A 27,777-nucleotide genomic window follows, 5' to 3' on the forward strand; every position below is an offset into this window, starting at 1 on the left:
ACGTATATGATGACTACATATTACAGTGCATATAACATATACTATGCAAATATATATACATATATCTGAATACTTTTTAATGGAAAATATTTTTAACCACATGACAGTAGAGACTATCTAAAATAAACTAATAAATACTTAAAATTACAGCCATAGTTGTTTTACCTCAACGTTACATACTTTGCCCATTAAGTTTATTCACTCAAACTATTCACAACAAAAGGCAAGGATAACTTTCAAAGAAGAAAAGAAGAGGAAGTTTCAGAGCTCTCTTTAGATATAGCAATAATTTGTCTATGGAGTGGTAAACATGGAATTTTAAGAACACCTTCCTGATACCCAACACAAAACAGTAGGAAAATTGAAAATGCTGGATAATATATAACAAACACACTTTAAAATACAGTTACCACATGAAACAAATCATCGAAATCCTTAAGAAGCCAAAAATAAGTAAACAGAAAATGAGGAAATCTATAAAAACCCTAAAACTGAATACACCAAAATAGACTCAAAATATAAAAAACAAAATTAGACATATCTGTAAGAGTAACTTGGTAAATCCATCAAAATAATAAGTTTCAAATTTTAAGCTATTAATAGATATAAAAAATGTAACATTTGAGAAACATAATCAATTATAAAATAAACATTATTCTCAAGATGAAACATTAAAGCCAACCATAGGCTAGGCCTTTAAGCAAATCTTAAAAATTTCAAAACATCTGCCCTACAGATCAAATTCTTTGACCACAATTTAATTAATACACAAGTAAAAATAAAAAGGAAAAATTCTTATTTTCAGTAACCCTAAGAATTAACTTTTAAACAACACATAAGCCAAAATAAAGAATGAAAATTAGAAGTTACCTAAAAATGAGTATTAATAAAAATATTATATATCCCAACTTGTACATGTAACCAAAGCAGTACTTGGAGAGAAGTTTGAAAATTAATCTGCTAGGAACCCAACATAACAAATAGACTCAAAGAAAATTTAATAGAGGAAATAATGATGTCATTAGCATACATAAATGAACAAAAAAGCCATAAGTTAATTACTTGAAGACTAATAAAATTAACAAATCTCTGGCAATACTGCTTATGAAAAAAAGAAAAAGAATAATATTAGGGATGAAAAGGGGACCAACTAGCTGACAACTGCATGGAAAGTAACAACAGTGAAATTTTTGTTTCTTAACAGCAATCTGAATGAAACATGTCATATCCTCCAGAAAAGGGGGTGGATGGCTCATACATAAGTATAGGTAGGGACTAAGTTTAAAAAAAACAGAATTTCAGCTTTTAAAAAAAGCTATAAAGACGAATATGTGCTTTAAGCTTTAAGTGTTTAGATCTCTTCAGTGAGCTTTAACTTTTTAAAACCATTTAGATAAATTTATCTATTTTTTTAAGTTTGTTTTTTTGTTTTTGCTTTTTTTTTGAGAGAGAGAGACAGAGCATGAGCCTGGAAGGGTCACAGAGAGAGGGAGACACAGAATCAGAAGCAAGCTCCAGGCTCCAAGCTGTCAGCACAGAGCCTGACATGGTACTCAAAGCCATGGACCATAAGATCATGACCTGAGCTGAAGTCAGACACTTAAATGACTGAGCCACCCAGGCACCCCTAAATTTACCTATTTTAAATGTGTCACACTGAAAGGAAAAACAGAAACTGAATAGGGATTAAACAATTAAGAGGGTACAGAAAAGAAGAAACTGATAAGTGTAAAAGAGAATACAGAAGAGAAGTCAACAACCTAAAGAGATCTGTAAGCATGCACATTCCCCACCTAACCCAGAGTTTTTACTGGCAGATTCTTTCTAACAGTCAATTCCAAGCTTATGGAAAATTCTTCCAAGGAATAAAAAAGATAAAACACTTTTGATTCATTTAGTGAGGCTAATATAATCTTCATAACAAAAACCAAAACAAGTATAAAACAGAAATTACATAGAACCAAAACTCCTAAAATACTAGCAAACTAAATTCTAAATCTGGCCGAGTATATGAAAACAATACATGAGGCTCAAATTGGATTTGTCCCAAGAATATATGGATTTAACATTAGGAACACTACTGATGTAATTCTTCACATTAAAAAATTAAATAAGAATTCTGGTACCAGACAGGACAAAGCAGATGCACTTTCCTCTTGCCAAATATAACTAAAAACACTAGACATTACATATAAAACAAAAAGACTCTGAAGAGAGAGAATAAAAGGAACCCGGGCTAGAGATCTTAGAAGCCAAGAAATAACACAGCAGGTAAATTTCCTTGCCCCATACATCCCAGACTCTGTGCTGGACAAATCAGCAACCTGAAATAGGCTGACCTTCTCCTCTTGGGTTTTCTCAATTAAGTTTAATGGTGGAAACAAAAGTTCTAACACTGTCTAATGTGGTTCTAATCTATTGTAGGGGAAATATTTAAAGCATTTATATGTATTTCTTTTTTTTTTAATTTTAATTCCAGTATAGTTAACATACAGTGTTGTGTTAGTTTCAGGTGTACAATATAGTGATTCAACAATTCTCTACATTACTCAGTGCTCATCATAAGTGTACTCTTAAACCCCTTCACCTATTTCACCTATCCCCCTACCTTCCTCCCCTTTGGTAACCATCATTTGTTCTCCATAGACAGGTAAGAGTCTATTTCTTGGTTTGTCTCTTTTTTCCCACTGTTCATTTGTTTTCTTTGTTGAATTCCACAAGTGAAATCATATAGTATTTGTCTTTCTCTACTGTAGCATCATACTCTTTAGCTCCATCCGTGTTGTTGCAAATGGTAAATTTTAATTCTTTTTTTATGGCTAGATAATGTCCAGTGTGTGTGTTTGTGTGTGTGTGTGTGTGTATCACATCTTTTTTATCCATTCATCTACTGATGGACATTTGGGCTGCTTCCATAATTTGGCTATTGTAAATAATGCTGCAATAAACATAGGGGTACATATATCCTTTTAAGTTAGTGTTTTTGTATTCTTTGGGTGAATACACTCTAGCGTGATTACTGGATTGAAGGTTAGTTCTATTTTTAACTTTTTAAAGCAATTATACTATAAATGGGGGGGGTAAAGGGAAATAAAGGCATAGTTTTTAAATTTAAGACCAGAAAACAATGATACTTCTGATTGTGATTAAATTTTGTATATACAACCTAATACCTGGAGCAACCACTAAAAAATCTATGCCAAAAGATGCACTCAAAAACAATACAGACAGATAAAAATGGAATTCAAAAAAACACTCAAGTAATCCACAGGAAGACAAGAAAAAGAAAAATAAAAAAAATAAGGAAAACATTAAAAATAGGAAATTATTGTATTTTCTTCCTTATCATCTCATTTCTGCCTCAAGGTAGTTCTTTAGCCAGTCTATTGGTGACAAATTGCTTAGTTCTCCTTGTTTTGAGAATGACTAGATTTCCCCTTCAAAACTGAAAAATAATTCTGCTATAGGAGTCTGTGTTGACATTTTTCTCTTAGCACTTAAAAGAAGTGCTTCCATGGTTTCTGATAAGAGATCTGCCATCATTCAAACAGTTTTTCCTTTACAAACAGGGTGTCATTTTTCTCTGGCTACTTTCAACATTTTTTCCTTGTCTTTATTTCTCAAAAGTTTAATTATAATGTGTCTTGGCATGAATTTCTTTGGATTTACTCTGTGATTCACTTAGTTTCTCAAATCTGTATGCCTATGTCTCTTGCTAAATTTGGGGAATTTTCAGCCATTATTTTTTCAGCACCTTTTCAGTACATTCCTTTCTCCTCTCACTCAGACCCTTTGATGAAAAGATTTAGATCTTTTATTATAGTCCTACAAGTCCCTGTGGCTCTGTTCATTTTTTAAGTCCACTTTCTAATTTTAGATTATTTTTAGTCTTTGTTATTTAGATTAAAATTTTTCTATCGTTCTCTCTTCTAGTTCACTGATTTTTTCCTCTGTCCCCTGCATCTTCTTGTTGAGCCTATCCATTCAGCTTTTCATTTTGGTTTTGTACTTTTTGTACCGAAATTTCTATTCAGTTGTTTTTATATCTTCTATTTCTTTGCTGATGTTGTCTACTTTTTCATTTGTTTCAAGCATGTTTCTAACTGCTCACTGAAGTATTTTTATCATGATCAACTTAAGATCTTTGTCACTAACTTAATACCTCTGTCATCTCAGTGTTCACATCTACTAGTTGTCTTCTGTCATTCAATTTGAGATTTTCTTGGTTCTTGTTATGACAAGTGATCTTCATATGAAACCTGGACGTGTTCATATTATGTTATGAGTGTTGGAATCTTATTTCACTGGCTTTCTATGACAGTTCTGGCAGGGGAAGGTAAAAAGTGGTGAGATCACTTCATTACTGCCAAGTGGAGGGAGAAGTCCAATTTTTCCAGTTGACCTCCACTGACATTTGAGAGGGGAGTTCTCATTACTGCTGGGTGGAGGTGGGAGTCCAGGCTTCCTACAAGGTCTCCACTGATAATGCATTGGGAGTATTCTTGTTACTGCTGGGCGATGGTGAAAGACGTCAATATCCAAAATGTCTCTTCTGACACAACCTCAGGATGGCAGGGAAATGACCCCTCATTACTGCTGGGTTGGGAATGGAAATCCAGGCTCTCCATTAACATGGTGAGGGTGGGAGGTAAGATAGGAAGAGAAGACTCACAACCAGCCAGGAGGGAAGAAGTCCCAGTTCTCAAGTCCCAGTTCTTTGCATGGCCTTCTTTGATACCACTCTGATGATGATGGGGGACACACTGTTACAGCCTCAGGAGAAGGGAATTCTAAGTCCCCCACTTAACCTTTTCTAGCCTGGGTGGGGGTGGTACCACACTTCTTCTGTGGCATTTGGCTAAAGTAGAGCTGTTACTAAAAGTCTTCCACCTTGCTTTCTGTACATATTGATGTCTATAGGCTACTGGCTTACCCAATCTCGGTATACAAGGCAGTCAGAAAATTCAAAGAACCAATCATGTTATTCCCAAAGTCTGAGAGTCCCTAGAGAGTCTTTCTTCTTCTCCCTACCTTTTGGGGTCTTCATGTATTTGTTTTATATAATAATGTCCAGGCTTTTAGATATAGTGAGAAAAATAGGAAAAAATAGTCCACTTCATCTTTAGAAGTTTTAAGTTTTTTTATGGCCACTTCATCCATCTATATAGTGGACGACAAAGGAAAAAATACAGTATTTATCCCTATCAAACTTGTACACAGGCAACTAAGAGAATTAACTAAAACATAAATTAAGCAATAGTTCAATTTCTAAAAATCTATGGGATTTGACTTGGTCTCTATTTCAATGAAAACCAAAAGTGTGATGTGGGAATCAAAATATCAGCATAATCTTAAGTTCTGAACTAATACAGTGTTGACCTATATGAAGCACTTTACTCAGCTATGAGTATCAGATTTTAAGAGCAATACCAATAAACCAGTGACAAACCAGAAGAACAACTAAGACTGTGGTGGTTCCAGAAGGTTGAAGGAACTACAGATACATTACCTAGAAAAAAGGAGAACTGAGGACAAAGAATTATATAATAGCAGTCTTTTAATATTAGGTTCAAAACTGAAAAACAAAAAAGTGGCAGAAAATATATCAAAGCCAATCAAATAGGTTAGCTTCATTTATATAAGAGTTTTCTAACAATCTCAACTGCCCCAAAATGTGATGAACTGCTTTACTATCCTAAGTTCTCAGACATCAGAAGTATTCAAACAGTCTGTATGTCTACCAGTCATGAATACTGTTGAGTGGATTGCTTCAGAAGGACAGAGATTAGAGAAATTTTTAATCTGTGATTCATGGTGCTACCTGAAGTAATGCTAGAGAGTTACAGGGTGGTGGGGTACAACTACTGCTGAGCAGGTACAATGCCCAATTTTCTCAATCTGCTTCAACCACACACTCCACTTACACAGCCAGTGTCTACAGTTGCTTTTATTAGGGCAGGTGCACATGGGGTGGAGAGGAGGAGACTTTAAAGTAAATAAAAGTTCAAAAATTAGTGAAGACCTGAACTGAGGTCTCTTTGAATTCTATATTCTGTGATTAATTCCTAGTTCTCAGCTATCTTCCAGGAAAATAAGAGCATTATTTTACTGAGAGATAACTATAAAGAAGATTAATGTATGTAATTTTAAAAGCTTCCTTTTCAACATTAGGACTTTTAGAATGAATTAAATAAATAACTGTTTCAGTTTTCCACTTTACAAGTATCAGTACAGCCTATCAGTACAGGGGTGGATTTTACCTTTCTCTGAAAATTTTAATATTTAAAATGCCCTTTTATTTAAAAAATAAAAAGTACCTGGAGGAAAGTGAATCTCACAAACCCACAAAGTTACACATTTTAAATCTGTACTTCTATAAAGACAAACATTGGAAAAATTAGTTATTACATACTAAATTTTAGGTGAACACAGTGTACCACAAAAATAATTATATAACTTCTCCAAAAGTAAAAGCAATTTGTTATATATCAGAATACTAATATACGGAAGTCTGTAGACACCCAAGTCTTTAAAATAGCTCATCTCAGGGGCACCTGGGTGGCTCAGTCAGGTGAACTGGAACCTGCTTTGGATTCTGTTTCCCTCTCTCTTTGCCCCAACCCACTCACACACTCTCTCTCTCTCTCAAAAATAAACAAACATTAAAAAGAAAACTTTAAATAGCTCATCTCAAAAGTTAAGTAGCATTTCATGATTCATATCTGTACTAATTATAGTGACCACATTAGTCAATCTACAGGATCTTTTTTAAAAAGCATAGTTTAAATTATTAATTTTACTTAGCCTAAAAAGACAACACAAATTTTACTGTATCATCATTCTTACTTTCTTAGTCACACTAGTGGAATCCTTATCCATAAATCAACTAGAGATTCTATTTTCAACATGGTAGTTCAATGGCTTCCGTGAAATAACATTCACTGGGGGCACCTGAGTGGCTCAGTCAGTTAAGTGTCCAACTCTTGATTTCAGCTCAGGTCATGATTTCACAGTTCGTGAGAGGGAGCCCCACATTGGGCTCTGTGCTGACAATGTGGGGCCTGCTTAGGTTTCTCTTTCTCCCTCTTTCTCTCCCTCCCTTTCCACCCCTCCCCTACTCACATGTACCCTCTCTCTTTCAAAATAAATAAACATTTAAAAAAAGAAATAACATTCACTATTAAGTAATTCTAAAGATCTATCATCTATATTTTGCTGAGGCATGACTCAGAAGATGGCAGACTGTTGTGCAGGAGGGGTCCACTTATGTGGTCAGGAGTATGCCCAATCACTCAGCATGGATATCTCAACATGGCCTGTTTTCTGCTGATAGTTGTTTATGTATTTTGTGAGTGATTCATATGCTAAATGGTACACTGAATCAAGGGAACTGAGGTCTTGTGATAACACATTTGTAAATTTTAAAGCACATCAAGGTCTACTGCGTTGTATGTGTTTTTTACTCAATTATTATTTATAAATTTATACATATAATTCTAAAATATGATTACCACAATATAGTAACCTGGACAATATCTCAAAGTTTTCTCATAGCCTTTGCTTTTATAAAAACTTATTTTCTTATAATAGGTAACATTAATGGCAGAAAATTTAGGAAATGCAGTACAGCAAAAATAAAAAAATAACTTTTAAAATGCAAAATAACAAACTTTTAACAGAAAAGCATTAGTGATGTTATGGACCCCATTTTAAATTACAAAGGGCTGACTGAATACAATTTTGTTTTTCCATGTAATTAAATTCAACCCTTTGTTAGGCCCACAGGACTGCTCAAATGATTTAAATAATTAAGAGTAAAGACGTGATGCTTCAAAAAGCATCAAAAAGCACAGAAAAGAATTAACCACTAGGTTAAATTTGAGATTCTCTTAAATTGTATTACCAAAGCAGATTATTGATTTGAAACTATACCATTAAGATAGGAAAGACAATAAAAACTTAAGTGAAAACATCTGATGATCAAGTTTCCTTTAGGAAAATAAGTTAATGGAATTAATGTGATAAAGTTATTATTACTACTCACTTATGCTACATAATATTTCTTGATGTTATCCACTATATTTTATAGGTATTTTAATGTAAATATTTTTATAATTCGGAGAAACCACAGACTCTTCTTTCTAATGTGAATATATTTACTGATTTATTTTAATAAAACCATAGTTAAGCATCTTTTTACATACCTCTTTTAACTATTTATGGTAAAAAAATTTTCAAAGAGTCCAAAGTTTAACACAGTAAAGATTAAGCAAACAAATGTAATGCCTGGATGCATCTTTGTAAATTGGTTAAAATAGCATGTAGAAACCTTTGAAGATAGGCTACCTTTTAATTTAAGCTTTCGTTTTAATTACTTATGGAAAGTGACTCTGCTGCCTGTATGTGACAATACATTCAACACTTTTAATGCATCCTGGAAACAGGTATAAATCTGAGAACAGAAATTCTTTTCTTTTTGAGGGACAAAGGACAAGACAAAAGATTAGGCATTCTAAAATCAGTTTTATGTTTTTCAAGATGGAGTATGGCTATTATCTAAATCATACCAGACTGTATGGCTTGTAAAATTTCAAGTTTATTAAAAAGAAAGCTGTCGAGGAATATAAATACATTAATTCTGTTACCTTTTAGCCGGTGACTGAGAATCTGTTCCAAAATAGCTGCAAAATTGTTAAATTCAGGAGAAGAATCATCAATTGTCTCAAAGCAGGACCGATCAATCAGGGTCTTCACTGAAAACCTGTGGAAAAAAAAGAGAGTTGATTCATGCACCCAACTAGGAAAAATGGAAAGAAAGCATTTTGAGGAACTATTACAAAAATACTTTCTAAGTATTACATATATTGAAAACTCTACCTATTTAACTCTGTAAATAGAAAATTTTATTTATTTTTATTATATGAAATTTATTGCCAAATTGGTTTCCATACAACACCGAGTGCTCATCCCAAAAGATGCCCTCTTCAATACCCATCACCCACCCTCCCCTCCCTCCCACCCCCCATCAACCCTCAGTTTGTTCTCAGTTTTTAAGTGTCTCTTATGCTTTGGCTCTCTCCCATTCTAACTTTTTTTTTTAGAAAATGTTATATAAATATCAGGCTTTCACTTATATATTTACTATCTACTGATCACAGTAAGACTTACGAATAGCTCACTGTTAACAGTCATTAAAGTAAGAATTTTTAAAATGACCTAAATTAAGTCCAAAAAACTCAAAAGCTACAATACTACTTCTAAGAAATGTGTCCAAATGCTTTTAAGAGTTTTGGAGCACAATATTGAATAAAACAGGATGAGAGAATGCATGAAGGGTAGACCTGAAGTTTTTATGACCTTTGTAAATAGGAAACTTACAAATCTGCCAAGTGCGCTAGATTTCTCTTATCAGAATGTCCTTTGTCTCTATTTTTGACTGTCAATAATCAATGTGTTTTCCAAGACTTAGTTCAAATGCCACCTCTTCAAGGAAGAAGTATCCTCCTGCATATTCCTAGCACAAGCTAGCATTTTGTTCATATCTTCCTTAAGGAACAATTACAGTTTATCCTACTGCTGTTATGTGTGGTATCAATCGTACTAAAATATAAACTCCTTGAGGGCAGAAACATATCTTCTGCACATTTATATGTTCCTCAGCACAGAGGACAATGCCTTGAACACTGTTGTCAGTACTTGTTCATTTATTTGTAAGCCCTATTTTGAAAGAACAGAAAAAAAAAATTTAAATGCCAATATCACGACAAGACAAGAGAAAATGTTTATGATTATTAACATATAACAACATTCGTGTAACCACCAAAGTCAGGATACAGGACAGTTCTGTCATCTCAAGCAACTCCCTAATGCCATCCCTTTATAGCCATACCCTATAAAGGGTGACAAATGAATGCCTAAGTAAGGACAATCTGTGAGGAAGGAGGCAATTGAGCTAATTATGAGAGTTGTTAAATAATTAGAAATGTAAACTATGAGGGAGATAAAGGAATACAAACTATTTCTTAGGCTTTAGGCTCGATGGTTATACTATTCAATCAGGACAGAAAACACAGGAGGTAAGTATAAAGGGAAATATAAAGAGATTTGTTTATATGGATTACATCTAAAAACTCTATACTAAAAACTCTCTTTGCTGCCAGGTGTAATGTATAAGGAAATTATTTAAAAAACTAGTGAAACGTTTATATAGTTAACTAAAATTTAAGTTATTTATATTGAAAGAGAGAACACAGCACTGGAGGAGCTGAGAAAGAAAGAGGGAGAGGGAGAGGGAGGGAGGGAGGGAGGAGAGAGAGAGAGAGAGAGAGAGAGAGAGAGAGAGAGAGGGAGGGAGGGAGGGAGGGAGGGAGAGAGAGAGAGAGAGAGGGAGGGAGGGAGGGAGGGAGGGAGGGAGAGAGAGAGAGAGAGAGAGAGAGAGAGAGAGAGAGAGAGAGAGAGGGAGAGAGGGAGGGAGAGAGGGAGGGAGGGAGGGAGGGAGGGAGGGAGAGAGAGGGAGGGAGAGAGAGAGAGAAAATTCCAAGCAGGCTCCTCACTGTCAGTGCGGAGCCCCATGTGGGGCTCGAACTCACAAGATCATAACCTGAGCCAAAGTAAGATGCCTAACTGACTGAGTCACCCAGAGGCCCCAATAGTACACTATAATTTAAAACAGAAATATTGGGAATTTTTAAATGTCTTCTCTGTAAAAAATTTACCAAGAGTAGTTTGAACAGTGCTTACATTCTTACTGTATAACTTAAAATACAGGCTGAGCATATTTTCTATACCTTGGCAAATTATTCCTTTCTAAGTCTGGATCAGTTTCCAATACATATATCTTTTTGAGAGTGAGAGAGAGGGTGCATGTGAGCAAGGTAGAGAGAGAAAGAGAATCCCACATGGGGCAGAGGGGAAGGGGGAACAAGAGAGAAGCCAGGCTCACCCAAAGCAGGGCTTGTGCTCACCTGATTCAGAACTCAAACTCATGAACTGTGACATCATGACCTGAGCTAAAGTCAGATGCTTAACCAGTTGAGCCACCCAGGCACCCCGAGTTTCCAGCATTTTATCCTTTTCACTTTCAACTGTGAAAATCTCTGAGAGGTCCTATAACGTGAAATGGCCTGCCAGTGCCACTTACACTGGGACCTCCTTTTTGGCACAACCACTCTGTTCACTTAAATCAATACATCCTCCTTCACTAAGTTCCTATGGCTGCATGCCTGAATTCCCTTGAATAGCAGCAATGTCAATATTCCTGTGATCAACTATTTCTTCTAAAATTCCACTTGTTAAATTCAAATTTCACTTCCAATATTAGCATTTTCCATTTCTTTGCCACTCTTTAAATTATCCATTTTTGTAAAGCATGTGTTTTTATCACCAGAACACAAGGAGGCAACACAACTACAGGTTTTGATGTCTGTGTATGAACTAATAACACATGAATAGTGACCAATGCTAGACCCACTTACAAGAAGTGATGTCTTTGGTCACTAATCATGATGTGCATTTAATGACAGTGATTCGTAGACTAAAGCACGAGCAACAAAATTTTATTTTATGCAATTACAGTTAATATATGGTGGTGGTCAAACTAGAACTATGTTATTGTAGGACTGGTATTAACTAATTTTCAGGTACCTGAAATTAGTACATACTGGAACTGTGCAAAGTGAGGACCACCCCATTTATTTATTAATTACAAATGAAATTAATTATGTTCGAGTAATGTATTTTTACAAAACATATATTTGCCAAAACAAAAAATTAGCATTGGTGGTATAGTGGTGAGCACAGCTGCCTTCCAAAACAAAAAGTTACCAAGAATAGCATTGTTGTACATCTCTGCAAATATCTTCTTTTAAAGTTTATTTATTTTGGGATACAGACAGAACACAAGCAGGTAAAGGGCAGAGAGAAGGAAAGACAGAATCCCAAGCAGGCTCTGTGCTGATGGCAGAGAGGGGGCACAGAGGGGCTTGAACCCACAAACCATGAGATCATGACCTGAGGTGAGATCAAGAGTTGTATGCTTAACTAAGTCACCCAGATGCTCCTCTTTGCAAACATCTTTAATGTTGTGTTGAAGAGAATATAGCTAAATCCTCATATCTACTTCTGTATTCAATCTGTTCTAATATTATACACCATGTGGCTTTGGAAAACTCCACTGTACACTTGTTAAAGAATGGGAACAAAAAAGGAAAATTAGGTCTTAAAATTAAGAAAATAATTTTTTTTAATTTTTTAAAAATTTTATTTAAATCCAAGTTAGTTAACATATAATGTAATAATGGTTGCATGAATTTAGTGATTCATCATAAGTGCCCTCCTTAACACCTATTGCCTGTTGAGCCCATCCCCCAATGCAACAAGAAAGTAATTTTGACCTTTTGGACCTCTGATAGAGTGAGGATCCAAGCATACACTTTGAGAATCATTCTTTGTATGTAATTCTTTGTATGTGATGAAATAACTAAGGCATTCTTTGTATGTAATGAAATAACTTTTCTCTTATGTAACCATGATGGCAGTAATTATACATACACACACACACACACACACACACATATACATATCTCCTTGAGAGAACTGAGGAAACAATTATTCAAATAATTTTTTGGTTAGGGCAAGTAACCTTGACTGAGAAAAGCTAAGGAGGATTAATGTTCAGTATATAGTACTATCTGTAACTACAACAAAAGATCAAAAGTGGAAACCATTATGTAAAGAAAAAATATGAACAGCTAACAAGTAACAGTGATGAAGTAGGTCTCCTATACCTAAAAGATAGTCAAGTCAGATAAACATCAGATGAAATGCATGAGTAGATAAATAGAAACAAAAAGAAGATAAACAGATAAACCAGACTAAAGAGGAACCTGAAAACTTGTTTTTGTTTCCTATGTCTATCTCATAGACAATAAATGAAAAAAAAGCTGCCAATCCTCAGCAAACTTTCAATAATAAATAAGTACAATGTTCTTATTCAGTAAGAAAATGAAAAAGAAATGTTCCTAAAATGAATGAATAAAACTCACAGTTTGGATTTTGACCTAAATAAAAGGAAACTTTGGAACATCTGAACGTTTCCCTCTAATCTTTGTTAGATAGACTAAAATAGGAAGTCTCATTCTACAATCACATTCAAGGCAAAAGTAACTTACTGCTTTAAAAAAATATGGCATTTAACTAACTTGGATGTAAATTAAACAATAAATAAATTTTTTAAAAATCTTAAAAATTAAAAAAAATTTTAAATATGGCATTTAAGATAGTAATGCATATTAGTGAAATGAACAAAAACTTTAAATTTAAAAATAACAAAGTACTTATTTCATCGAAAAGAGCTATGTTTGAACATTCAATTTCTACCTGTAACAATCTGGTAAGATTTTAGTCACTATGGTCCTCCAGGAACAATACAAAATTCCCTAGCAAATGATCTACTTTGTAAAATCTAATGGGAAGAAAGGCCATGGATATGAATACCTATATTTTGTAGCACCAAGAGCTATATACATATCAATCAGTAGTTAACAAAAATGTATACATGAGTCTTTTTATCATGTCATCAGTTTATATTCCTATAGAAGACACTATTTACATGACAAAAACCTAAGATGGTGAATCTCAGAGCATTTAATTACTTTTAACCCAACACCTGAATAAAAACTAAAATAAAAGTTCACATATCTTAAAGGATACCATTAGACACATTTTCTGTTATTGCCAAGCATGAAGATATTTAAGGGTAAGAAAGCATTTTAAATATTCAATTACATCAAAGTTAATAATGAAAAAGGAAGAAAAGTTTTCTGGCTTTGCTTCATCATTTATATCTTAACTCTCCTCCTGATAACACAAATCAAAATTTCAGAAGGTAACTTAATTCCTTACAGTTCATGTTTTACTTCTAGCTAGCCAAGTCATCCCACTTAACACCGCTCTAGAATCATGTAGCTAGCTAGCTCCATTATGCCAAAATAATGAAAATCTTTTCCTCCATAACACATTAACTAAGATGTGCTATAAAAACCAAACCTGTAAAAAGAATTTCAATTCACCAAAAAAAATATCACACAGATGCTGAGCTATTTCCTGATAATGATGACATTAATATTAGTCATCTATTTCCTGAAGAGGACTGATTTTAAAATAATGAAATGACAATTTGATGAATGTCTAAAAATACCAATTCAAGTCTAAGTAACAGCTTTTACATAAGAATTAAAAATTCAAAAATTTACATAAAAGAGTCTTATAATTAAGCACAGTTTTTAAAATGTCTCTGTCTGAAAAGATTCCCTTTTCCACTTCCAAAACCCAAAGAAAATTTTTGTTAGATCATAATAAGAAAGAATGATTGTGAACAAGCCCTTCAAACCTAAAAAAAGCATAAACTACCTTTTTCCCTGTGGCAACATACCAAGAAAAACGAGATAGTTACCAAAACTATGTTTAAAAACTATTATACTATATTTAATTCCTTCTACTAGTCAAAGATTTGTAACATAATTATAACCATAAATAGAAATTATAAAAGTTAAAAGTTTTTATAATGAAAAAAATTATTTTCCTATTTCCTTTTACTGGGAATCTATAGACCAGTATCCATGGGCCAAATCCAACCAGTTGCCCATTTCTATAAACAAAGTTCTATTGGAACACAGGGGAGAAAAGTCCCAACCATTTTCTCTGGAATGTGTAACCTAAAAGTCTCTATTATAGTGATTATTATTTCTAAAAATTTTGCCAAATCTAAAAATTAAAAGGAGAGACAGAGAAAAGTGTAATTTAAAATATTTTCCTCACCTGTAGTGATAAAATTTCTTTTAAAGAAAACTGTTAATCTAGGTACTTTAAGGAAGATAATCTATATAATTGTATTACACTACTATATTAGCAGATAGATGACAACAGATTGCCCAACATGAAAAATATTAGATGCACTATCTTTTTAAAAAAAGGGACAAGACAAAAAATTTCCAATAAAAATACACATCTAAAATTAGAAGCTATCAAACAAGAAAACTTCCATCTTAAAATAAATTATTTCATTAAATTTCTTATATGAAAGAACTCCAAATTAAAATCATGTTAATAAAGAACACTTGATTTTTTTTAAGCTTGTTTATTTTGAAAGACAGAGATAATGTGAGTGGGGGTAGGGCAGAGAGAAGGAGAGACAGAATCCCAAGCAGGCTTCACACTGACAGTGCAGAGTCCTCATGGGGGTTGGGGTTCTACAGGGAGCTTGATCCCATGAACTATGAGATCATGACCTGGGCTGAAATCAAGAGTCTGATGCTTAACTGACTGAGCCACCCAGAAGGCCCAAGAATATTTTATACACTTAGATCACATATCCTTTTGGAATCTAACTGTTTTTTATCAAATGACAAACAGAAATATTCAAGTAACATATTTTAACATAGGTAAACTAGTAAACTAGATATTCAAGGTAGCAGTACAGCAAGAGGAAGAACAAGAACTTTAATATCAGAATGCCCTGGATTCACACCTGGCTCTGCTATTATCCATTCCTTGTCAAGACACTTAACTTCTCTGAACCTCAGTTTTCTCAGTAATCAATTACCAAATAATTGTGAAGATTAAAAGAGGTAGCATTTGGGGAGCCTAGGTGGCTCTGTCCATTAAGCGTCCAACTCTTAGCTTTGGCTCAGGTCATGATCCTGCCTTTCGTGAGTTCAAGCCTCACACTGGGCTCTGCGCTGGCAGCACAGAGTCTGCTTGGGATTCTCCATCTCGTCTCCCTCTGACCCTGCCCCACTTGCACTGTCTCTCACAATAAATAAATAAAATATAAAGTATTTAATACAGTTTCAACTTACACAAAAGTTATTAAATGTTAGCACACATCCCCTTTCTTTTTAGAGCATCAACATTTCACTTAGTAACATCTAAGCATAGAAAAAAGGCAAGAATTTCAAGTGTTTGTATGTGAACTCAATTTTTAAAAAACTTAGTAGACAGTAATCATGGTTTATGAACACCAGAAATGCTAAGAAAATGAAGGTTCCCAGTTTCTGATTCTATGGCTCAAATATAAACACATATACCCATACATGATTTAGATTCAGTTCAGGCACATCACAGACGCTGAAGAAAGCACAACATAAGAGGAAATGCATAGGTTTTGATTTTTTGGGTTTTAATTCTACCAATGTTAGGCTTAGCCAAACATAAATCTGAGTGAAACAGAAATTGCTTCAATTAAAGAATTTCCATGACTAGTCATAAATGCTCAATCTAATATTTTTCCTCCAAAAAGCATATTCTGCATGCATTAATGTATTTTCTTCATATGTTAAGCATAGATGTTTTGTTTTTAATTTATTAAAATTTTAACTGATATTTTTAATATTAATTTTGAGACTACATCTGGAATACAACAGATGTGTTTTTTAACTATAAATACTAAGAGAAATTTAAAATTTCAATATCAATTTTCAATTAATTTGAAAATTAAATTTGAATATGTGGGAGATATTGTTATCCTCTTCTAAGGACAATCACCATCGCTGTAGAAAATGGACAATGTCATTTTATTCAATGGAAAAAAATGTGTGTATTATGTACATTTTCTATCTTTTCAATAATACTTTTAAAATAGCATGCATTTTATATTTTTTAACCTATTTTTGTGAAATAGCTTCTATACAATTGAAAATTAAAGTAGATTGCTTTGGTAAAGAAATACCAAAAAATATATTTGTTTACTTCAGCCTCACCATTTTTACTATTATTTTTCAAACACTGGAAGAGATGAATTTTTATTTTTCCATTTCCTCATTAAATTTCAATTAGAGTGACTCCAAAAGAAAGCAAATTCTTCTGCTGATGCTATTAGATGTTTAAAATTCTACTATCATCAGAGATTAATCCTTCGAGTGACTTTCAAAAATTAAGTGATGATGATTCTTTAATTCGACCTTCACCCTTATTTTGGAAATGTCTATCCTATTATTTTGCATTAATTACAATTACCTCATTTGATAAATATGCCTCCTGTGTACTAAATGCTGGAAATAAACTAGATGCTGAATAAATTATGATTCCAGTACCTGAGAAATTCACATTCTAGTAAAAGACAAAAGATAATTAGGTTACAGCACAGTTGGTGCTATATTTATTTATATAACCTATTCCAGAAAGACTTAAGATTACTTATGGGGGCATGTAAAATACCATCAGTTGGCTGCATAAATTAAAAGTAGGAAGAAGATAAATAACATGAGATTAGACTTCCACTTCTAAGGAGGACAGAATAAATGGTGGTAGACCAGTGCTCCCACAGAATACAGCTAGCAAAACTGGAGGGGAGGGGGAAGAATTACAGAAATCTTATGTTTGAAGCCTGCAGAGAGTGGCTCCAACAATAAGAATTAGAGAGGCTAAGACTCCAGAAAGAGAAAGGCTCAAAAATCAATTGACTGCTATAGCTGCTTTTACCCAGAAACGTATGCCAATTCTGAGTGTGGAGGGTCTGACTCCCAAAGAAGGCTGCTAGTGGCGAACAGAAAAACCAGGAAAGCTTTTGGAAGAGACTTGGGAAGGCCTCCAACACGTTGTCATCAGGAGACTAAAATCCTAATCAAAAAGTCTCTGAAAAACAGAATAAAGCATTTGGTAGTTCCAGAAAACAAAATAATACTTTAGGACTACCAGAGAAAGGGTGCTGAAAAATACATCAAACCTAGGTTGAAAACCCTGGATGGTCAGAGGCAAATGAAAGGCTGAGCAAGACTTAACAGGGTTGGCATACAGCCTGGATTCAGCATAATTCCTGACTGGATGGTGATCAGCTACCATTCTATCTTCCAAAGGAAGATAACATCAGTAAGGAAAGTGAACATTATCCTATACTACGAGCCCTGGGCATTAGAATGTCCTCGGCCATGTTTTGTTCAAATGGATGAATGGACTCCACCTGTTTACTCCGTGATCTTTTTCTACTCTGTTCTAATTAATACATTTGACATGATGGTTGGCAATAGGGTAAGTATAATGGCATTTAGTGAACAATAAAAGTGCTAAAGAAAAATTTAATACATACTCTCTGGCATTCAATAAAAAAAAAAAAAAACCTAAATATGCCAAAAAATAAGACTGCATGACAAAGAGAGGAAGAGAGAAAACACAAAAAAAGAGACGCAAGACAATCCAAATATTCCAAATCAGTGATGAGAACTTTAAAATAACCATGATTAATATGACCTAGGGAATACAGGAAAAGATGGATATAGATAAAAAGATAGGCGTTTCTATCAGAAGACTAGAGTTTATTAAAAGGGAATCAAATTAAAATTCTAGGACTATATGAAATTAAAAACTCATTTAATGAGTTAAACAGTAGATGAGAAACATCAGAAGACAAGATTAATGAAAAGAGAAGTCAATAGAAAATAAACAAACTGAAGCACAGAGGAAATGAGAAAATACAGAAAAGGATATAAGGCAAGTGGAGCCTGGTAAAATTTATCATATATGTAATTGAAGGTTAAAAAGATACTAGCCAAGGGGCGCCCGGTGGCTCAGTTGGTTAAGTGTTCGACTTCAGCTCAGGTCATGATCTCGCAGTTCATGGGTTCCAACCCTGAATCAGGAGCTGACAGCTCAGAGCCTGAAGCCTGCTTCAGATTCTATGTCTCCTCTCTCTGCCCCTCCCCCACTCATGCAAGCGCATGCACGTGCACGCGCTGTCTCTCAAAAATAAACATTTTAAAAAATTTACAAAAAAAAAAAAAATTAGCCAAATCTTTCCAAACTTGATGGAAGATCAACGGCATGGGTAAATATGTTGGTAACGCAAACGTGTATTGCCTGAATATCAAGTGTAAAATACAGTAATAAAAGAATCTTGTAGAATGTAAAATATATGTAGACTTAAAATGTCTCAGGATGAGAATGAATAAATGGTTCTAACACTACTGGAGAAGCAGTGAGAGTTAGATTTATATTTCACTGTAACAAATCAAGAGTAACTGCTAAAAGGATAGCAATCATATATATAGAAAGTGAAAAAGAATATATGACTAACAAGTCGCTAGAAAAACTGGAATAGTGGAATAAATAAAAAATACTTTACTGACATATAAGAAGAAGAAAAAGTAAACACAAAGAGTTAAATGGTAGCTATAAACCCAAATATAACATTAAATGTAAATCGACTAAATACTCCAAATAAAAGATTGGATAAGAGGCAAAATTCAATTCTATCCTGCCTATGAGACACGTTATATTTAAGGACAAAAAGATTAAGGGGCGCCTGTGTGGCTCAGTCAGTTAAACATTGACTTCAGCTCAGGTCATGATCTCCTGGTTCATGAGTTCAAGCCCTACTTCAGGTTCTGTGCTGACAGCTCAGAGCCTGGAACCTGCTTTAGATTCTGTGTTTCCCTGTCTCTCTGCCTTTCTCCTGCTCATGCTCACTCTCTCGAAAATAAATAAACATATAAATAAAAATGTTTAAGGACAAAAAGATTAAAAGTTAAGGGTGGAAAAAGATACATCATACATACAAACATTGGCTGAAAGAAAGGAGTTTTATCTAATAGCAGACAAAATAGACTTTCAGGCAGTAACAGTATTAAAGACATTTCATGATGACAAATAATCCAACCCCTAGGAAGAGATCACAACTCTTAATCTGCACATACCAGCAAAATACTGACAGCTAAAATGACACACTAAAAGAAGAAATAGACAAATGTACACTCAGAGACAGACTTTAACATACCTCTCAAAATCAGATAGACTAAGCATACAAAAACCAGTAAGGTTACAGAAAATAGGAATCACAAAATTAACATACTTAGATCTAACTAGCAGAGACAGAACATGCAATCAATGACAGAATATATATGTTTTTCAAATATACATGAAGTATTTATCAAAACTAACCATATGCTGTATCATAAAGCAAGCATAAACAAAATGTCAAAAGTTTAAAAGCTATCAGAATATGTTCTCCGTAGAGTAGAATTAAGTTGGAAATCAGTATCTAAAAATAACTAGAAAACCATAAACTGTTGGAAAGATAAAAATTTTTTAAATAATCCCTGAGTTGAAGAGGAAATCCCAACATAAATTAGAAAACATTTGAAACAAATTAATAATAAAGACACAACATTTCAAATCTTGTGAACAATCCCAAAGTAATGTCCGAGAAGGGCATCTGTACTTAAAAGGTATTTACTAGAAAAGAAAGGCTGAAAAACAGTAATCTAAATAAAACCCCATCACAAGAAATTAGAAAAAGAACAAGAACTTAAATAAAGGGTAAGGAAAGAAATACTACAGGACTTTTTTTAAAGAATAAAAAAATATTTTAAGAGGATATTTTAAAGGTCTTAGGAATAAATTTGATAACATACATGAAGAACTCACTGAAGGCTGATTCAAGAAGTAAAAGGAAATCTGAATTCTACAGTGTCTATTAAATAAATTAAATCTGTTACTAAAAGACTTCCCACAAAAACAATTAGCAGTTCAAATTTCTTCCCTGGTGAATTCTTCCAAAAGTTTAAGAAAGAAATAATCTAATCTTACACAAATTCTTCTGCAGAGGAATATTTCCCAACTTACTTTATAAGGTCAGATAATCTAAATGACAAAACTAAACAAGGACACTATAAGAACAATTACAGATAAATCTCTTTCATGAACATATACGCAAAAATCCCAAATGGAATATTAACTCAATATATATTATTAATATATATGTTATATATAAAATATATTAAAAAATATATGTAAAAGCATATATTATATATATCATATATATAAAATATATATTAAAAAGTTAACAATATAGCACATGTTTTTATTCCAGAGTAGTTTAACCTCCAAAAGTCAATCAATATAATTTACCACATAAACCAAAAAAAAGAGAGAGAAATTATGTTTATTTTGGTAGACAGAAAAAACATTTGATTGCAAATATCTGCTTCATGGTAAAATTGTTAATATTTTCTACAATAATGTGGTCCTAGGGAGTGCAGCAAAACAAGAAAACAAAGGTGTAAAAGTTGAAAAAGGAAGAAATAAAACAAGCAGATGACATGACTATATTCAAAATTTTTTAAAAAACTGCAGAAAATCTGTTAGAATTAATAAGTAAACTTGTTAAGATTACTAGATCACAAAACAAGTATTTTACAAGGTTGATTTTATGTCTATGTATCAGCGAGAAAAAAACAGATTGAAAAAAATTTTAATGATCTGTTACAATATAAAAAATATAAACAAATAGGTTTAAAAAGATATACATATTCAAAACTACCAACATGTTTGAGAAAAATTTAAGAATGTTTAAATATATGAAGGGTAACGTTCTTTTTCTTGACCTGGGTATTAGTTACACTGTAGTGTTCTCTTTGCAAAAAATTCACTGAGCTATGTTCACTTTCTGTATACAGATTATAAATCAGTAATTATTTTTTTTAATGTTTATTTATTTTGAGAGAGACAGCATGCACATGTGCAAGTAGGGGAGGGCAGAAAAGAGAAAAAAAAGAGAGGGGGAGAGAGAGAGAAAAGAATCCCAAGCAGGCTCCATACTGTCAGGTACAGCCTCCATCCCACAAACCATGAAATCATGAGACCAGAAATCAAGAGTCGGAATCTTGGGGCACCTGGGTGGTTCAGTCAGTTAACTGTCCCACTCTAGATTTCAGCTCAGGTCATCATCTCACCGTTTGTGAGTTACAGCCCCATATGGGGCTCTGCACTGATGGTGCAAGCTGTCCCTTTCTTGTCCCTCCCTCTCTCTGTCCCTCCCCTGCTTGGTCTCTCTCTCAAAATAAATAAAAATAAACTTAAAAAAAAAAAAAAAAGGAGTCAGAATCAACCCACTGAGCCACTCAGGTGCCCCAGTAATAATTTATATGAAAAATGTGGAAACAAAGAACAGCTAAGAATAAGGCTAAATGCAATACTCCCATGTTCTACCTATCATTTAAAGCTTGGCTACAGATTTAATACTAAAATTTCTAAAGCTGTGTAAGAAAAGAGAAGTTGTCAGTTACACATTTGTGTCCAGTAGATATAAATACACCAACTGCCTAGAGATAGAATTCTTGGCACTAAAATAAGACCGATATTTCTCACAGAAATCTTTACAAAAAGAAGACACTTCTTGACATAATGATGTTCTTGACAACAATGTCAAGAAGACCTGTGACTGCTTCTTCTGATGACCCACAATATAGGCTAGCGGAATCTTACCAATACACAATTTTGTAAAAGCACTGGTGAAAGGAGTGTGTGAACATACCCAACTGCTTTCTGATGATTTGGACCGACTCAGAGACAGATCTTTTAAACCTGTAAGACTGAATACAACAGTGGATAAGCTTCACATATTCTCCCCTGAGTATCTTATCTTTCAACTGAGCTTCTCAAATTTATCTATCAGCAGTGAAGTTAAGATAAGCAGTGCAGGTAAATGTGTGGAGGACAGCTATTCTCCGTAAGTTGAGTATGAACACATTTTAGCTAGGGAAAGAGATAATAACCTTCTATGAATGCTGAGAAGCTTATCCAGGACCAATAGCTGAAAAGATTATCATGCTACCTCGGTTGGGAATACCTACTATCAGGGCTCTAACAATCCTTAGAAATGATACTGAACCTGCTCCAAGAGAATACAACTAAAAATGTTGATCAAAGACCAGACCCCAAGTTCTGCCACACATAGCATGACTAAAAGAGCTTTCACCAAAAATATAATCACTATAGCCAAGGGATGAACAGTCTCATGAGGGATACTCAAGCCAATAGTAACAAGTAGAGTCAGTCACTGGATTTTAAGTTAAAGGATTATATTGCCAATAATACTCAGTAACATTTTACATATCTGCATTTCACCCACCAAGTTCAAGCATAGGAATAGACCTTTTTTCTGATTATTCATCAAGTAGAATGTGAAGTTCAGAGTGCTAAAGATCACTCACTTAACTAAGGCCTCTGGGTGCCTTTTTTTTTTTTTTAACATATGATAAATTTACTTATCTGCTTTCCTAGATCACAACCAATTATAAGAAGCATGTGAGGATGGAAGCATAAAGGAAAGAGCTGCCAGAAACAGGCAAAGTTGTAAGAAATAACAACTTGCTAGGAGGCAACAGTAGAATACAAAACCAGATAAAAAACTTGAAAGACAATCTTCAGGGGCCATGTAGCAAAAAGCTCTATGTATTTCAAGAGTCCCCAGGGCAGCCACTGCAGAGGGCATATTCACAGAAACAGATTCAGAGTGAAGTCTTTAATAAGGATTTTATTATTCTTTAGAGAGTCTTTTTAAAGAAGGTAGGGAAATGTGTCATCCATTTTTAAAAGCAGTTCACCCAAAATATTTTAAATATTGTTATTTATTATGGCTTAAATTTGAACACTTAAATTAAAAGCTTCAGTTATTCAGAAGACTGTACTCCACAATTAATGCTGAGTAGGGCACTCTAGCTAATGGGAGAATTTTAAGCTTAACTCAAACATTAATAACATGGAAAATATGAGCACCTCATTCCCTGACTACACTGGAAAAATAAGGCCCTACTGTTACTTGAAATAACTTTCAAATTATGAAGTAATATATTCACCTACAGACATCCAAGAATAACTATGTACATCTTATTAGAAGTACTTTAAATTTGATAACCATCATTTGTCTCCACTCATCACACTTTCTCCTTAAATCACTCGTTAATCCTTTCTCCTCACAAGACAGGAAAATTATGACTGTGTGAGGAGTTTCTCTTAAAGAATTGATGTAAAAGCTTAATGTTATTTTAAAAGCTGTTTATGCATATATATTTAAACTGTATACTGTAACAGCTTTCTCATAAAACAATATTAACCCACAGAAAGAGACTAGATTTAAATTCTCCTTGTCAACAGAAGTAAAATTAAAGGAATATGTAAGCTTTTCAGTGAAACATGAAGCTTAAAAATGACAGAAAAAATGACTAATGTACCTGATTTCCTATGGATGAAAAATGCAGGCTAAAAAAAAGCCTACAAGACCTTAAAAAATTAATTTTTCAAAGTTCTAAATGGTAGAGAATATGCAGGAAAATACTAGTTGGTACACAGAGCCAGCATCAGTCTACGAATATTTTGGAGTTGAGTGTGGAATATTTAGAAGCCTCAAATGACCTACTTTCTCTCCATCACAATCTGTAAAAAGCATGATAAAATAGTACTTACTTACTAAGTACCATACAAGTATTTTTAAGGCTGCAATACAATGTTCAATGGAACAAAAACAAGCGATGAAATAATTACATACACAATCACAATGTACTGCAATTTAATTCAGGTCCTGACTATCTTAACCTAACCAAATAACCCACTTCAAAAGTTTAACATCATAACAATATTGTTGTTGTATAAGGCTTTAAACCTAAAGAATTGGGAAGATACAGAATAAGGTTTCAAAACTAAGCTGCGAATATGCATAACGTTTAAGGGTTAAGGAAAAAGCATTACTATATAAGTATTATAGATACAGTAGAATGATATGTGGTGGTAATGGGGGGGAAGCTTTGCTTTGGTTTGCTTTGTTAAACTGTTCACAAGTTTTCTAGAACATCAGTAGAGAAACAAAATGGAAGGCACAGTTCAAAATATTTTTCTTTAAAGAGAAAAATGCACATGCCTCATCTAGCTACCATAAAACCTTTGTCTACCATTACCCTGCTCATATTTGGAGAAATTCAAAAGAAAAAAAATGAACACATTTGGCATCAAGACTATTATTAGTTTTAGGGCTGTTACTGAAGCTTACTAATGATCTAGTACAAGATTATTTTACATATGTGAAAACTAGAAAATGAGATGTTTGCATGGCTTGTTAAAGGACATACAACTAGTCAATGACAAGGTAAACTTAGAACTCAAACTCTAATCCAACTTCTTCCCAATTTAACTATCAAATCACCTCTAACTTGATAAATAAAAATTAAAAGATGAATTAAGAGACATGGGTGAGATTCTACAATATGGTAACTCTGAAAGGCAAAGAAACACAAATGCATAAATATTGATTTGTTCATTTTGCTGAATTAGGGGCAGAGCTACTTAAAGCATACCAATGGCCTATAGTGACTTTTTTTCCCAAAAAGTAAAAGCCTTTTAGACAAAGCCTATCAAACAGATCCCATTACTATTGAGATGGATGTAATTTATATAAACTATCGCCTCTCCGGACATGAAGAACAACCTTAGTAGTAAATCCACATAAATACATGTTGAAAAACTGAAATGTATTTTAGCTACGATACTAAACTTACAAGTAAATTATAACTAAGGTCAGCACTGATACTCGTTCACAATCGAAAATAATTATGCAAATAAAATTAATGAAAATACAGCTAGCCCAAACAGCTGTCCACACAAATCAGTGTGATATAACTGAAATTTCTTATCCGTAACTTAAAATGTTATTTAAATAAGGTTGAGATACAAGCCCTTTTTTCAGGCCTCGGCCTCTGATGAGGGAGATGAACATTAAATAACCTAAAATCGGCCATGACAAAAATGGAGAAGCAAAAGAAATAGTACCCACCACTGAATTTATTCATTCAATAAATACTTCCTGAGCATCAGATGCTATAGTAGGAAGGTTTTAAAAAAGTAAAAAAATACAATTGAGCAAAAAGCTCTCCTGTGAAATTTAACTCTGATGGAGCTTTTATAAAATACGCTACCCCAAGAAGCGCTGTATATGTTGGATCCTGCTTGAGATGATTGTCTTTTAGAAAAATAAAATAATCTCTAATGTAGATAAAATAAAACTAAGAAATCAGCCTTGCTTATTGTTCTGTTTTTCCCAACTTAAAAAAAAAAAGATTTATCTGGATTTAAATACATTTAAAACCTGTCTTCCTCAAAAGGTTGCATCCTAGACAGCACAAATGGTAAATTAAGCCCATTCCACATTATAATATGGTTTATAGCTCTAAGTGCAGTAACAGCGAGGCAGGTCTTCCTGCTATATAGGCAAACATCTGTTAGAGTCCAAATTAAAAACAACAAGTCGCTCAAAGTTATTGAATGTAAGTCCTAGTATAAATATCTGTATCTGTATAACGCATAAGATGCCAGACACATGTTACACAGGAAGAAATATACAGACAGAAATTGCAAGGAAGGGAAAGGTGTGATCATTCCCTAATTCTTAGAGGATTACCGATAGTTGCTGCGGAGGTGTTTGGTGAAAAATCAGTTATTTCTGAATACTAGACTTATAGATACTAATTATTCCTTTTTATGTTTCTATATGTTCCAGAGTAAAGGAATACTACATTTACAATTAGAAAACATTCAAGGAGAGGCAGACGTGGAATAAATCATTGACATGAAGCCTCGGTATCTTCCACAGTCCCACTCTTAAAAACAACTGCAGAAACTGCACTAGCACTGCAATTCAAAAGTGGAGAGAGAAAACACACTCACACTCACACTCTCACACACACACACACACACACACACACACACAGCAGGCTTGTTGTAGTAGACACTCAATACTGGTGGAATGAAATGACTGAATACATATGTAAACAAGCCAAAACAAAACCAAAATGCATTCCGATTTTGAGACAACACAGTAAATAATCACAGTGACGACGATTTTACCAAAAGCTAGTTGACAGCTTAATGTGCAGTAAATGAAAGAGCACTTCCTCCCTGCCCTCCTCTTTTACTCTGACACTAGAAGGCACATTCAAAACAAATCCTCCCCCAGCCCCGCCCCAAGCCTTCTCCTCGCTTGCTTCCAGTGCTGAAACTGACGGAAAGTCCCGGGCCTCAGCGGTGCCCAGACCCCGGCCCCTTTCAGGGCGCTCGCGCCGGCGGACACGCCCGGTGCGGCAGAGACTGGGGCTACAGCCCCGGGTCTGCGGGACCCCCAGGGAGCACGCGCGCTCGCCCGAAGCCCTCAGCCCGGGGCGCCGGCGGCCCCCTCCCCTCGCAGCGCTCTGCGGGCCGCCGCGCCGTACCTGCACACCGTGATCAGGTTCCTCCTCTCCACCGCAGCATTGCGGGCGCTCAGGCTCTTCTTGCCGCCGCCGCCCCCGCAGCGGCTCCCGCTCAGGCCCCCCAGGCTCCGGGAGGCCATGGCGGGCTGACCCCGGCGCCCCTTTTGTCTGGTGCTACCCTTCCTCTCCGCCCCCCCCCCCCCGACCTGCTCCGTAGCGCTCTTGTTCGTTTTGCGACCGTGGGAGGACACTGTAGGGTCGTGGGAAGGAGCAGGGACCGACGGAGGATGTGGAAGACCGCGGGGGAACGGGTACCCGGGCACTGACGGCTCACGCTCCGCACCCAAGCCCAACGCACACACACACTCGCACACACGCGCGCACCTCCCCCGCCCTCGCGCGCGCCGCCGGCCTCGGGCGGCGCGTGCGGGGCGGCGTTGGGCGCTCCCCTGCTTCCTGAGGGACCTCGGCTGCCAGCACGCGCGCGTTCCCGCTGGCCCTCACGCCCTACCGCCCGCCTTCGGCCGCCACTCGCGCCCCAGCTGCGGCGGCCACGGTGAAGCCACGGACCTGGCGCGCGCAGCCCCGCCCGCCCTGCACCTATCAGACCAACGCAGTCCACCTGGAGCCAATCGCGGCACGCGAGGGGCGGGGCCGGCCGCGTGGCCTTTTTAATGCAGCGTGCTGGAGCACCTCCCCGGCGCGTGGGCAGCTGTCAAGACGCCGGGCTCGTGCTCGCAGCACGCGTGCCGCAGACAGCCAGCACGCATCG

General features: G+C 35.2%; 2 protein-coding genes across 5 annotated transcripts in view; one reads left to right on the forward strand and one right to left on the reverse strand.

Moving 5' to 3' along the window:
* The window catches only part of RUNDC3B (RUN domain containing 3B), a 150,426-nt gene extending 122,833 nt beyond the window's left edge, over positions 1 to 27,593 (reverse strand). For 2 of the 4 annotated variants that reach the window (XM_058725217.1, XM_058725214.1), the window contains exons 1-2: positions 27,027 to 27,593; positions 8,646 to 8,761 (exon numbers count right to left, since the gene is read on the reverse strand). In XM_058725217.1, the coding sequence (XP_058581200.1) occupies positions 8,646 to 8,761; positions 27,027 to 27,145 (235 nt within the window). In that variant the 5' untranslated portion in view covers positions 27,146 to 27,593. The remainder of the gene's footprint in view (positions 1 to 8,645; positions 8,762 to 27,026) is intronic. The other 2 variants (XM_058725219.1, XM_058725215.1) reach the window with 1 other exon arrangement.
* Positions 1 to 27,777, forward strand: part of ABCB1 (ATP binding cassette subfamily B member 1) — a 238,281-nt gene that overhangs the window by 43,007 nt on the left and 167,497 nt on the right. The gene's annotated exons all lie outside the window — the stretch shown is intronic.

Source organism: Neofelis nebulosa, chromosome 4 (genome assembly GCF_028018385.1).
Source record: "Neofelis nebulosa isolate mNeoNeb1 chromosome 4, mNeoNeb1.pri, whole genome shotgun sequence".
Taxonomy (NCBI): Eukaryota; Metazoa; Chordata; class Mammalia; order Carnivora; family Felidae; genus Neofelis; species Neofelis nebulosa.